At 26.9% G+C, this 13,605-nt stretch overlaps 1 protein-coding gene across 3 annotated transcripts in view; it reads left to right on the top strand.

Moving 5' to 3' along the window:
* LOC100203357 (septin-6) overlaps positions 1-12,123 on the top strand; it is a 36,217-nt gene extending 24,094 nt beyond the window's left edge. For all 3 annotated transcript variants that reach the window (XM_065814435.1, XM_065814436.1, XM_065814438.1), the window contains exons 8-15: positions 565-610; positions 775-846; positions 7,907-7,996; positions 8,101-8,197; positions 8,344-8,497; positions 10,872-11,004; positions 11,159-11,236; positions 11,349-12,123. In XM_065814435.1, the coding sequence (XP_065670507.1) occupies positions 565-610; positions 775-846; positions 7,907-7,996; positions 8,101-8,197; positions 8,344-8,497; positions 10,872-11,004; positions 11,159-11,236; positions 11,349-11,438 (760 nt within the window). In that variant the 3' untranslated portion in view covers positions 11,439-12,123. The remainder of the gene's footprint in view (positions 1-564; positions 611-774; positions 847-7,906; positions 7,997-8,100; positions 8,198-8,343; positions 8,498-10,871; positions 11,005-11,158; positions 11,237-11,348) is intronic.
* Positions 12,124-13,605: the final 1,482 nt, after the last annotated feature.

Here is a 13,605-nt window from a genome sequence, read left to right as displayed (position 1 = left end):
TCAGAGAGTAGAACATTTTTTTTTAATGTTATTTACCTCAAGATTGAGAGGGCCACTACAGTCGAGAAAGCTACTTTTTGTGGTTACAACCCTCTCTCAACTCTTTAACTCCAAAACACAAAACTTGACAAACAAAGCCGCTATGCAGAAAAACAAGATGAAAGCAATTGCTTTGAAAAATGGCGACTCAAACAACAAAGTCTCACAAAATTGCAATAACTGATAATTTTGTAATGCTCGAAAATTTTACAATGTTTTCAGAAAAATGAATTATTTTTATTTTGTGTAGAATTCAAGTGTTTCTCTAGTTTTTGGCTAATGAATAATTAACTAAATTTCAAGTCATGCAAATTAAATAATTAAAGTCATGATTCAACAGAAGCCAAACCAAAATAAAATATGACAAAAGTTTTATTATAATAAATGTGTCAAAAAACACAGGGGTTTTGGTAATAAAAACTGTATTATATTAAATAGTTATTATTGCTACTATTATTGTTATTATTATTATTATTTTTACTATTATTATCATCATTATTTCAAACTTAAAGTGCTTGTATTTAGATTAAAGTCTTTGGACTTGGTTTGTATGAAGAAGCTTGATAAAAAGGTTACTTATCAATGATTAAAATTTAATAATACGAATATATAATATAATTAGATAAATATTTATAAGCAAAATAAATACTAAAAAAATAAATTAAAACAATATTTATATTTAACAAATATATAAATAAATATTATTTGCTAATTTTTTTAAATTTAAAATTGCAGGTTAATATTATTCCAATTATTGCAAAAGCTGATACAGTTTCAAAGAATGAACTGGCAACTTTTAAAGAACAGGTTACTTTTTTATTTTTTCTTGTATGACCAAATATTTCAATAATAAAAGAAAATTGATAAATATAATTATAAGTTACAACATTGTTTATAGCTTATGAATAACATATGACATGTTAGCTAATAATAAATTAACTATATTTAATATATATATATATATATATATATATATATATATATATATATATATATATATATATATATATATATATATTAGGGTGATGCATGAAGTGTACACAAAAATTTTTTTGTTGTAATATTGATGTATCACCCTTTTACTTGGTTCCAAACATATAAATGAATAAAAATGTGAAGTTATACGAAGATTGAAGCATATTAAGGGGTAGCTCAAAGACTTAGAAATCTGAAAATAATATCCGAAAATGTTGAAAACAAGATACATCACATAATTTGGTTTGTTTTAATCCTTAATATTTCAATATTTCATGCTCTTGTAGATTCATACACAACACAGTATTTTAACAACTTTATCAAGCAATATATAAATTAATTTTGATTTAGTATCTTTTGTTATAGTTTGCCTTCAGCTACTAAAATTGTTATATTTTGTTGAATGTATGTACAAATTTTCTTTTCTTTTTAATATTCATACTTGTTTTTGTGTCTGTAGTGTACAAACAAACTCTAGCAAAGGTTGAATTTACACATTTATTCCACGATTTTAGACAAAAGACAGCATATGGTAGACTGGTAGAGTGAGTGATAATAGGGGATAATAGGGAAAATAATTGGAAAACCTGAAAAGATTTGAATAAAATATATAGAAATATTCTCGAATGTTATTCTGTTTTTTAAAGTGTACTAAATCAGTTAAATTACCAATATCTTAGAGTATTAAACAATAAACATCATATTTATATACAAGAGTGTGCTTATACACTTATCTACATATTTTGCAATAAAATTAAAATAATTTCACTAATCTGTTTTTTCTGTAGAAAATGGCAGATCCTCCAAAAACAAGTCGGGAAAAAATTAGTTTGGAAAATAGACTAACACGAAGTGCAAATGAGATGTGGTTGATTGGTCCAACAAATGATGCACTATTAGGTAGTAAGTTTCCTTCAACTAAACAAGCTTTGTCTTGATTTTTTCACCAGCATGGGCGAGAAAAATGTACTATCCATGAAAGTGCTGTTTCTGTCGCACAAGATGTTATGTTCTTTTGGGCCAAGGCAAGAATACCTGTCCAGGCCGAACACCATGTTATAAAGAAGATAGAAAAAATAGTTGACATATACCAGAAGTTAAGAAAGAACAAGAAGCGATTCACTGAAACTCAAAAACAAAGTGAGTCTCACTTTATGAATGAAATATAAGAGTTATTTGATATAGCTCATGAGAACGCAATGAATATCATGACGGTTGAAGAGGAAAAGAAGTTTCTAAGAATGCAAAGAGCAGGAAGACAAGGATGCATGCTTGCAGTTGATCAGAAATTGTTTAAAAAGGAGAAGACAATAGCAGAAAGAAAAGCACAAATTGAACAACGTGCAGAACGGGAAAAGATACAAAAAGAAATTATTGAAAAAACTCCTTTAATGTGTTTGCCATACTTGGAAGATGACAATATTGAAATCAACACTGAATCGGATAAATGCGAATTAAATGACAATTTCGAACCTGAAAGAAAGATGCAGAAGAGAAAAATTTCCAAAACCGCAACAATTATGTCACCGGAGCTTGCAGCTGCATTAGACCAAACAAAAATATCGCATCGAGAGGCAACTTTTACTATTGCTGCAACTGCCAAGAGTTTAGAAACTAATGTTGAAGATTTATCCCTGTCATTTAGTACTATTCGAAGAGCCAGACTTAAAAACAGAAAAGTAGCAGCTGCCCATAAAAAAAGTGAATTTAATCCTGATTTAACGCTAGTTATACATTGGGACAGCAAATTACTACCAGACATTACAAGTTCGATTTCGGAAAAAGTTGATCGTTTAGCAATTTTGGTAATGGGAGAAAATACGGAAAAGTTGCTTGGAGTTCCCAAACTTATGACTGGAATAGGTGCAGCAATGGCGGATGCCACAGTTTCTAGCTTAACAGAATGGGGAGTAAAAAAAGAAATTGTTGGAATGTGCTTCGACACTACATCGAATAACACCGGCTGTCATTCCGGAGCATGTACATTAATCGAAAAATTATTAGAGAAAAATCTATTGTACTTAGCATGCCGTCATCATATGCATGAAATTATTGTGTCAGATGTATTCAAGTGTCTTTTTGGCCCATCTAGTGGACCAGATATTTTGTTATTCAAACGGTTCAAAGACAACTGGAACTATATTGATCAAAATGAATTTGAATGTCTTGGTGAAAACTTGTTCAGTGGTCCAAACAATATTTATGTAAATGATCTCAAAGATGCTGCTGTTAGTTTCGCAAAAAATTGTTTCAAACTGTTAGCCAACTAAGAGATGATCATAGGGAATTTTTGGAACTGACAATGATGTTTCTTGGCAATATCCCTCCTAGAGGACAATGTGCCAGGTGCATTTCACCATGTACGGTGGATGGCTAAGGTCATCTACTGTATAAAAATGTACATGTTCCGAAAGCAATTCAAGGTTACTACAAAAGAAGAGAAATCCCCGTTGGAGTTCAATCTGCTTTCAACTCTTCTGTACATGTCTGCATGGTTTTCTAGTCCATTTGCTTCCAAAGTACCTGCTAATGATTTGAAATTAATGAAGAAATTTTAATCGTACAAAATAATTAACAAAAAAGTTAGTGAGAAGGCAACTGCTGCATTAAAACGCCATTTATGATACTTGAGCGAAGAACTCATTGGATTAGTTTCTTTTCAAGTAATGTATCACATGAAACAAAACAAAAAATGATTGAAAGATTGAATAACGAACCACAAGAAGACAACCTGAAAAGATAGGGAAATATTAATGACATTTATTTGAAGATTTTGGAACGTCAAAAACATTAGCATTCTTTCGACTTTTGGGAATTGATGAACAGGCTTTGCTTGACATTGATCCAGTTAGCTGGGACACAGATGACATTTACAAAAAGGCTAAAGATAGAGTGAATGGATTGAGAGTTGTTAATGACTGTGCTGAAAGAGGTGTAGCTTTAATTACACAGTATAATAAAATACTGACCAAGAACAAGGAGCAGAGACAATTTCTTCTGCACGTTGTGCAACAACACAGAGATCAATTCAAAACGGCAAAAAAATCCTTACATTTTGAGGGACATCAGGAGAGTACTCCAATGAATTGACTTTCTCGGATTTAATATGTTTTAGTCATAGACTTTCAGTACTGTTATTAATTTCAAATTTGTTAATTAATATGATTAAATTAGTTTGATTAATATGTATTGTTAATGCAAAATATGTGGCCTGGCAGTGATATGATTTTTTCAAAAAAAGTTCATGAAACCAGTTTCCGTGTAAAATTTCAAACCTATTGAGCTATCCCTAAATATCATTTTAAAAAAGCTGAAAATTTTTATTTAATTTTTTTATATTATTTGTAACAATACTAGAAGGTGAGACTTTCATTTTTTGAAATTTTATTTTTATGCATCACCCTAATATATATATATATAAATATATATTAGGGTGATGCATAAAAATAAAATAACCCCTCCTCCACTCCCGCCGGAGGGGAGGGGGCATTATTTATTTTAACTTATTTATAATAACATATTTAGTAAGTCTCATTTTTATATAAGATGTCATAACATTTACGTTCAGCGGTTGTAAAGTAGCTTTAGTCATAATTTACATTATTACTATTATTATATTGCATTAAATCTAACGGCTGTATTTTTGTAAAATCAATGAACTTGATATAATCTTCTTTTAATTAATTATTTCATTTTCTATTTTATTTACATATTTTAAACTGTTTAAAACAACTAAAATATTTAATTTTCTATAAATTTTTAACAGTAAAAAAAATTATTTAAAACTCTAACAAAACAATTTATAAATTTAAAACAGTTATAAAAAACTATTAAAAATGACGAAAACATTATCATGATAAAATGTTAAAACTTAACATTTTCACGAAAACCCGCACAATCACAAACAAGAATGATAATTAAATTCTTATTAAGTAAGTTTTCTTATCTAAGTAACCTTATCAAATTCCCATGATATTACTATCTAATGCTTTTTCATTCAATGTATTTTTTAATAAAAGTTAGCGTTCACTTTTTTCATTCAATAAAATAAAGCGAAAGAAAAAAATGTATCTAAATAATAGAATCTTTTATGATCTAATACTTTTTTTGATTTTTGATTTAAGTTTTGCCAAGTAATATGCAATGTTAAACTTTTTCCGTAACAAGTCAGCGTCTTTTACGACCATTTTACGTAAACCACGCCCGATTGGAGTATTATGAATAACATAGTTAGATAATGAAACTGAACCTAATATTGTTTGTTGATGAATTTGCGTGGCCTCTTTATGTTGCGCACTGCTTAAGTGCGATGCCAGTGAATCTTTTTTTATTGATTTTGTTCCTGGTTTGATCAAGGTCATGGAAAACAATTTTGTTTGACTTATCCGTTTTTAAAATTGTTTACATAAACTGCATCTTAATCTTATAACTTCATTTCCATTTAAATTGTATTCTAATTCGCAATTAAAATGTTTTTCCCACTTTTTAACTGTAGATAATCTGCATCTGTGGTCCTTATTTGCATCCATTTATCGCTATTAATTTAAAATTAGCAAGTATACTAACAAACTTCAAAGTTTTTCTTTAATAACTATTTAGAGTCTATATTGCCTTCCACTATTCTTCGCAAAATAAACTTATAAAAATATCATTAAATTTGTTCATAATTAATGAGCTAAATCGGAATAAAGCCCTTCGAGTTAAGAAAGTGACTTTTCAATCAATTAACTTTTATTTCTTTTTTCAATCAAAATCTTTTATTTCTTGATTCAAATAGGTATTTAATTGTTTGTTTTTTATAAATTTTTCCTTCCTTAAACAATCGGTCTTTTTCCTGCATTTGAACATTTTTGCTAATTGATTTTCTAAATCTTTTATTTTTCTTTCTTTTACTTTATGCTCCGCTAAAAAAAAATTATCGTTACAGTAGTCACTGCAGTTTTATACTGTAAAAGAACACTAAATATCCGCGAATAGAGTATCAATCTTCTAAAATAAAAAAAGAATAATCACGAAAAAAAAGAAAGATCGCGAAAAAACAAATTGTAAGAAAAAACTAATCTCGAAGGTGCGAAAAGTAATCGCGATACGCTTAATTCGAGCCCTGTATATATATGTATATGTGTATATATATATATATATATATATATATATATATATATATTTTCAGATTATTCACCTCCCCAAGGCCCGAGGGGGGTCACTACAGTCGAGGAGGCTACTCATTTTTTTGTGTTTTTATTTTTTCTTTTTAGTTGTTATTCGTGGTGCAACCCTCTCTCAACTCTTTAACTCCAAAACACGAACCTTGCCAAGCAAGGCCGCTGCGCGGAGAAACTAAGTTGAGCGCGGTACTTCCAGGGACGTGGTGGGAGTCTAACTATATATATATATATATATATATATATATATATATATATATATATATATATATATATATATATATATATATATATATATATGTATCTTCTATACCTTGTTTAGATTAGAGCGTTTGCTCACTAGTTTTGCTTATCTTTATAGTATACTACATTTTTAGAAAAAGAAGAAAAAACGAAGAATAATGAAAGAAAAAAATACTGCCCCATGCCAAACTCTCAATCGATGTAGCAGTACTCCCCTGCGAGTAAGGCTATTTGTCAGTCGATGTATGTACTGAAACCCCCAGCAGCAGGCTATTTCAGTGTGGCCTCTGAGTGCTCATCTAAACTACCAATTTAAGTTATATATATATATACCCACACACGCACATATATTTTCAAATATAAGACAAATTTTTTAATTAGTAAAACTGTTTTATTAGTAAAAAACAATACATGTTTCAACTAACACTAATCATCTTCAGTTAAAATTAAGTATTTAAAGTTTGTTAAAATACCTATAAAAGTGTTTAAAAAAGAAATACAAAATATAATGATTTGTACACAAACTAATAATAATATTATTATAAAAATACAATAAAATCGATTAAAAAGTTCAACATGTCATACTAAAGAAATAAGAAATAGCAAAAGAATAGGTTAAAAAGATACATGATATGTATAGAAAGTAATAGCTAAACAAAAAAATGTCATTTGGATATGGTTAATGTAATGGAAAGCATTAGAGATAATCTTGAATTTTTAATAGCAGAATTCAATGCAGATTTTAACATCACAGCTGAAGAGTTTATTAACATAAATTTTGATGTTTTTAATGCTATCAAATCATCAAGGTGATGACATTATTGCAAAAGTTTCTAGTTATGATGTTATTAAAACTGTAGAGGAGATGTTGATGTTTCTGACAATGCTTAAAAACCAAGTTTAAAAGAATGAATGTATACTCTGTGCTCAAGATTTCCTGTTTATATTCTAGCTTTGGAGATAATTTGACTATGACTCTTAAAGACATCATAACATAAATCATGGCATTGACATTGACATTATAAGCTCATAAAGATTATTTACAATTTTTTTTTCTTTTTCTTCTGTTAATTCACCTCATAAAAGCTGAGAAGGCCACTACAGATGAGGAGGCTACTTATTTGTGGTTATAACCCTCTCTCAACTCTATAACTCCAAAACATGAACCTTGACAAACAAGGTCATTACGTGGAGAAACGAATTGAGCACAGTACTTTCAGGACCATGGTGGATTAATTACTGACATTTTTTTTACACACACACACACACACATATATATATATATATGTATGTATGTATATATATATAGAGAGAGACAGAGAGAGAGAAATATTTATATATAAATATGTTGAAATTTTTTAATGTTTATTTTTATCAAGATGGTTTTAAAAAAAAATTTATTGAATGTTAAAGATTTTTCATAAAATTGATTAATAAAATAAAAAAGCTTTCACAAATCTTTTTTTTTTAACAACAATTTATTTTAGATAATGGCTGAATTAGAAAATAATGGTGTAGAGATATATAAGTTTCCGACTGATGATGAAACAGTTTCAGAAATCAACAATCAAATGAATGTAAAAAAATTTTTATCTACATATATTTAAAATAAATCTTTCTTAAATCCACGCAAATTTAAAATAACATAAGATTTACCAACATTTACATTGTTTTTTTGAAGGAGTTGCTTCCTTTTGCTGTTGTTGGTAGTCGTGATGAAGTTATTATTAATGGAGAAAAATTTAGAGCTCGACAATATCCGTGGGGAACAGTTTTAGGTTTATTGTTTAGGAACTAATTTTGTACAAATAAGATTTATTTATGCTTGTGATCAATTTTATTTTTTTATTAAATTTTTTTTTTTATTTTCTGTAATTTTTTTAATAAGCTTTATTTGCTTCTTTACAAAATTCATGTTCTTTAGTTGAAAACGAAAATCATTGTGATTTCGTCAAACTTCGGGAAATGCTTCTTCGAACAAATATGCAAGACCTTATTGAAAAAACTCACCAAAGGCATTATGAGCTTTACAGAAAAGAAAAAATGGAGCAAAAAGGATTTAAAGATGGAGAGGATAGGTTTGTTTTTTTACTGTTCTTACCAAATGGTAATTTAATGTGTTTTTTTTTTTAGAAAAATGTTTTTGACTGTCTACATAATTTTTTTTTTATATATATATAAAAATTAATTGTCTACCCTCTTTTGATGTCATTTTGAAATAAAATAAAAAAAAGAAATGACTAGATTTAAAATCTAAATTTTTAAAGTAAGAAATAAAGTTGATGGTAAGATACACGCGTCTAATGCACAATATAAACAGGCTAAGAAACTGCAATAAACTAAGAATCCATAAAAAATCAAGCTGACAAGCGTAGCATATTTTAGCAAAGAATAAGCTTTTTTTTTAATAGGCCTTTTATGCAAATATTTTAATATTTTCAATTCTTTTATTAAGAGGCTGATTGCAGTTTAAAAGTCTACATTCTCAGCTACTTTTTTACAGCAGGTTTTTGTTAAAATACTGCTTTAGGTTGGTTTTACATTATATGATTGGTTTTAAATTTTTTTGCTTCTTCAGCTAATTTGAGTTTTTCTCTTCATTTAAAATGATATTATGGCGTTCTGTAATTCTTGGACTAGTAACATGGTATGTTAGATTGTTTAAATATTTATACTAAAATAATAGCTGTCAAAACTTACATATTTTTAATTATTATTTTTTTAAACACCTGGTAGTTTAAGGATTATAAATAAAAAAGTTATAAGATAAAAGTTATTATTACTAAAGTCCAAAAAATTTGCGCAGTAATTTAAAAATCAACTAATAAACAATTAAGCTAAAGCTATTTGCGCATTGTATGAAACATTGTATGAAAAATCAACCAATAAGAAATTTAGTGGGAAAGTTTAATAAATTATTTATTTAAAAATTTCAATATTTTAATTTAGAAATTAAATTGATAATAATATTAATAAAAAAGATATATTTTAATATAATTTATTAGAGTTTTTTTGCTTTGTTTTAAAATAACTATAAAACGTTTAAATTTTATACATTTTTAAACTCCTCTTTCTTTTAATTTTGTATACATATCTTTAATTTTAATCTAATCAATAAAATTTTGTATACTTATCTTTAATTTTAATCTAATCAATTAAAATTCCACTAGTTAAAAGTCGAAATTAGTCAACTTTGAAAAATTGAATGTCGATTTTATCGACTATGGATTTCTTACTAATCGACTAAAAGTTGATTTAGTCGACTAAAAGTCGATTTAGTTGAATAATAATCTTAAAATCCTTATATCGATTTATTTGATTTTTTAAAATTTTAAACTTTTGTTTGTTAAATTAATAACAATAGCATGTACTATTACAACTTTTACATGATACCTAGCTTTGTTAACTATTTTTATCGAATTCATTGCATGTTAGACCTAATGAAACTTTATTTTATTAATTCTCATTTTTATTTGTTTGTTTATTCTATGCTTTTGATTTTCAAAAATACCTTCATACAAAGCCAATCCAAGCTGACTCAAAGGCCCAGGGGCGAAATTAAATTGTAGAGCTAAATTTAAATTTAAAATATACAATCCAAAAGTTTTTTTCATTCTTTTATATATTTTCTTAATGCATTTTCTGCAGTTTTACCTTATTAAAATAGAAGACTTTTCGATAAAACTTTTTACTCACTTAACTATAATTAAAACTCTTTGTTTTTTGCCTCTGCAGACAACCACTTAAATCTTTCTAGGAAATCCCTCTGCAGACAATCACATCTTTTCAGGAAATCTCTCTGCAGACAACCACATCTTTCTAGGAAATACTGTTTTAATCTTTTGATATTCCATTATTCAACTCTAAAAAAAAAATTTTCGACATTTTTTATTTTCATTTATAATTTGATTAGAAATAAAAGAATATAACAAGTAAAAAAAAAGTTTAACAAAAAAGTGATAATAACAAATATACTTTAAAAAATCGTCATGTATATAAAAGATTTTATAAAAAACATTAAGGATACTCTTAAAAGATATTTGCTTTGCTTTTAAGCAATCATATAATTAAGGTAATCAAACGAGAAGTGAATTTATTCTATGCTTATATCTATCTAGCAACATGTGTATCAAGCAACAGTTTTTAATTTAACAATAGTAGCATTTTCTGTTTAAAAATAATTTGTCATAATTTTCTGTTTAAAAATAATTTGTCATAATTTTCTGTTTAAAAATAAGTTGTCATAATTTTATATCGCAAAATATAAAACAATATATAAACTAACAATTGATTTTTGAGAATTTCTTTGTTTCCATACATCTTTTGTAAACAATTAAACTATGTTTAAATTTTTCTTTTTTAATTTACTGGTTTTTGACCTTCCACTTTATAAAAGCTGTCTGGGAAAAGACATCTATAAATTGTTTTTAGAATAACCTTCTATTATTTTAGTATTCAAGAAACCTATCAGAACAAACGTGAACAGTATCTACTTAATTTGCAAAAGAAAGAAGAAACTATCAGACAAACATTTGTGCAGAAAGTTAAAGACAAAGAGAATGAATTAAAAAAAGCTGAACAAGAGGTTGTTCTTTTTATCATTTTTGTAGTTTTCAAGTTTTTTAATAAATGTTTAAGATAAAACTTTTTGCATAGAAAAAAAGTTTTAAACATAAAATAACTTCGAGATCTATTTACTTCTTCGCTGCACCGTTTAATTAAGACATTTATCTTAATAGTTACAAGCAAAGTTTGAAGAAATGAAAAAAAAACAGTCGGAGGAAAAAAAAATTGTTGAATCAATGAGAAAATTGCTGGTAAGCTTTAAAAATTATCTTTTTGTATTTTGCGGTACGAGTTGTATGCTGTAGAAATATTTCTTCTAATTTTACATTTTTTGCTTAACTGTATTTTTGCTTTGTTTTTCAGGATGACGATCAAGCAGCATTTGACAAAATGAAGCAAGATTTTGCTCTCCATCAAACTGAGGCTGCAAAATTAAAAAAGCCGAAAAAATAAGTCTTATAATATAAAATATTTATAATGTAAATTTTGTATATTTTTACAGGTTTTTAGTATTATATTTCTAAACTTTCGGTTATACATTTCTTTTCTAGCTTTCTCTAATTTCACGTTATACAATCTTTTCTTCTTTTTGTGGCTTTTTAACTTGTTTCGTATAACCTTTATTAAATGGCTTTTGCTTTCGTACTCAAGGTATTCAAGTGTAACGCGTAAAAGTGTAACGCGTAAACTATGTTTTAAAGAATATGATTTGTAGATTTGTCATGATTGAAATGTAACAATTATAACATTTCATCGATTTCAGCAACCTTTATTACCTGGCTTTTGCTTTCACTAAAAGGTATACAAGTGTAATGGGTAAACCATCTATGTCTTTTATGAAGTATATAATTAATATATTTGTTTTGTTATAAACAGACATTTTTAAACTTATAACATTTCTGCGATAACAAATTTAAGTTAAAAAGAAGCACAACAAAATCAAGCTTTTGTTTTTTAAATTTTTATAAAAATCGTGGCATCATGGTTATACCCTTCACTTCTTATTTTAGTATAGTAGTTAGACATGAAACATTTTTCTGTATTGTTTGAAGCTATAATGATACTCATTTTTTTAATTTAAAGTTATTTTATGATAAAAGTAAAAAATACTTGTCATCAATATGATATTATTTCCTAATTTGCTATATTTATTTGACTTTCTCCAGAATTAATGATAATTTTTAAAAAGGTATCTGGACTCGAAAATTTTTATTAATTTAAAGAGAAAAATTTTAAAATGATAATATAAGATTTAATATAAATATAAAAATATTCTTTAAAAATCTAAAAATTAAATGAATTTTTGATTTTTTTTTTTTTTTTTTCCCCACAACTCTATATCATTTTAAAAACTCGCTGTGCGCTTTCGAATCATTTGCGCGTGCGGTGTCTATTTATATCAACTTCTTATATAATAATAAAACCAGACTTCGATTTATTCTACATTAAGTTGTCCAAAATTTACATGAATTTAAAAATCAGAAATTCAAAACAGAAAATTAACTATCTAGAAACCTTTACTTAAATTTAATCTGTAAACCTTTAAAGATAGATGTTAACAGGTTAAGAGTTATACGAAAAATGTTTTTTGATTTTTAAGTTCAACTGATCAGGGCCGTCCCGAAAAGATTGTTAAGGAGGGTGACGAATCTATTTTTTCTCGAGTAAGGCCTAAAAAAAACTTTTTCGCCGGCTAAGATCTTTACTATTCACATTCCATTAACATGTTTTTTGTGTATTTTATTAGTTTTGCTTGGCCTCACAGTTTTCTTTTAAATCAACTTAAAACATTTAAGAAATTAGTTTCGTATTCCTGTTAATTCTATTCTCTTTATAGAGGATATGTTGGATTTAAAGTCTGTACCTCTTTTGATTTGCATAAACCAGTTTATCGTCTATAACCTGTGCTGGTTAAAGATTATTTACACTGAGTAAAATCTATAAAACGGTGGTAACTTTACAAGATTTGCAAAGTTACAACTTGATCTGGTTTGTTTCTCTAAAGAAAACTTTAAAACATTCAAGTAAATTTTGAAATCATTTTATGTCAATTTCAACTTCATCTAAATAAATTTCAAAGCGCAATAAACAAATACTCAACTTTGCTTTTACATTGTAAGTTATCAATGTTTTCATTGTAAGTTATCAATTGTAAGTTGTAAAACGAGTTTCAGTAAACATGCATAAAGAACACATCGAAGAATGTCCTAAAATGTAAGACAGTGCATTTTATTCTACTCTATGGTGGTTTTGACAATGGCCTAATTACATCGTCAATTTTTAAAAATTCAATCATACCACCTAAGAGTATTAACCTACCGTTTTAAACTGGTCCAAATTAGCATGAAAAAGAAGTACGAAAGAATTTTTAACTATGACTCTAACTTAAAAGTTAGAGTTATAATTAAAGATTTTTTTGTACTTCTTAATTAGTATGTACTTTTTATCTAATACTTATTTAGTACATACTTCTTATTTAGTACTTACCTCTTATTTAGTACATACTTCTTATTTATTTATTTATATATTTATATCTATTATTTTATCATTTACAACTTACCTCTTATTTAGTATTTACCTCTTATTTAGTACTTACCTCTTATTTAGTACTTACCTCTTA

The sequence above is a fragment of the Hydra vulgaris genome, chromosome 12 (genome assembly GCF_038396675.1).
Source record: "Hydra vulgaris chromosome 12, alternate assembly HydraT2T_AEP".
Lineage (NCBI taxonomy): Eukaryota > Metazoa > Cnidaria > Hydrozoa > Anthoathecata > Hydridae > Hydra > Hydra vulgaris.
Note: the sequence above shows the minus strand (reverse complement) of the source record. Positions and strands in the feature narration are given on the sequence as shown.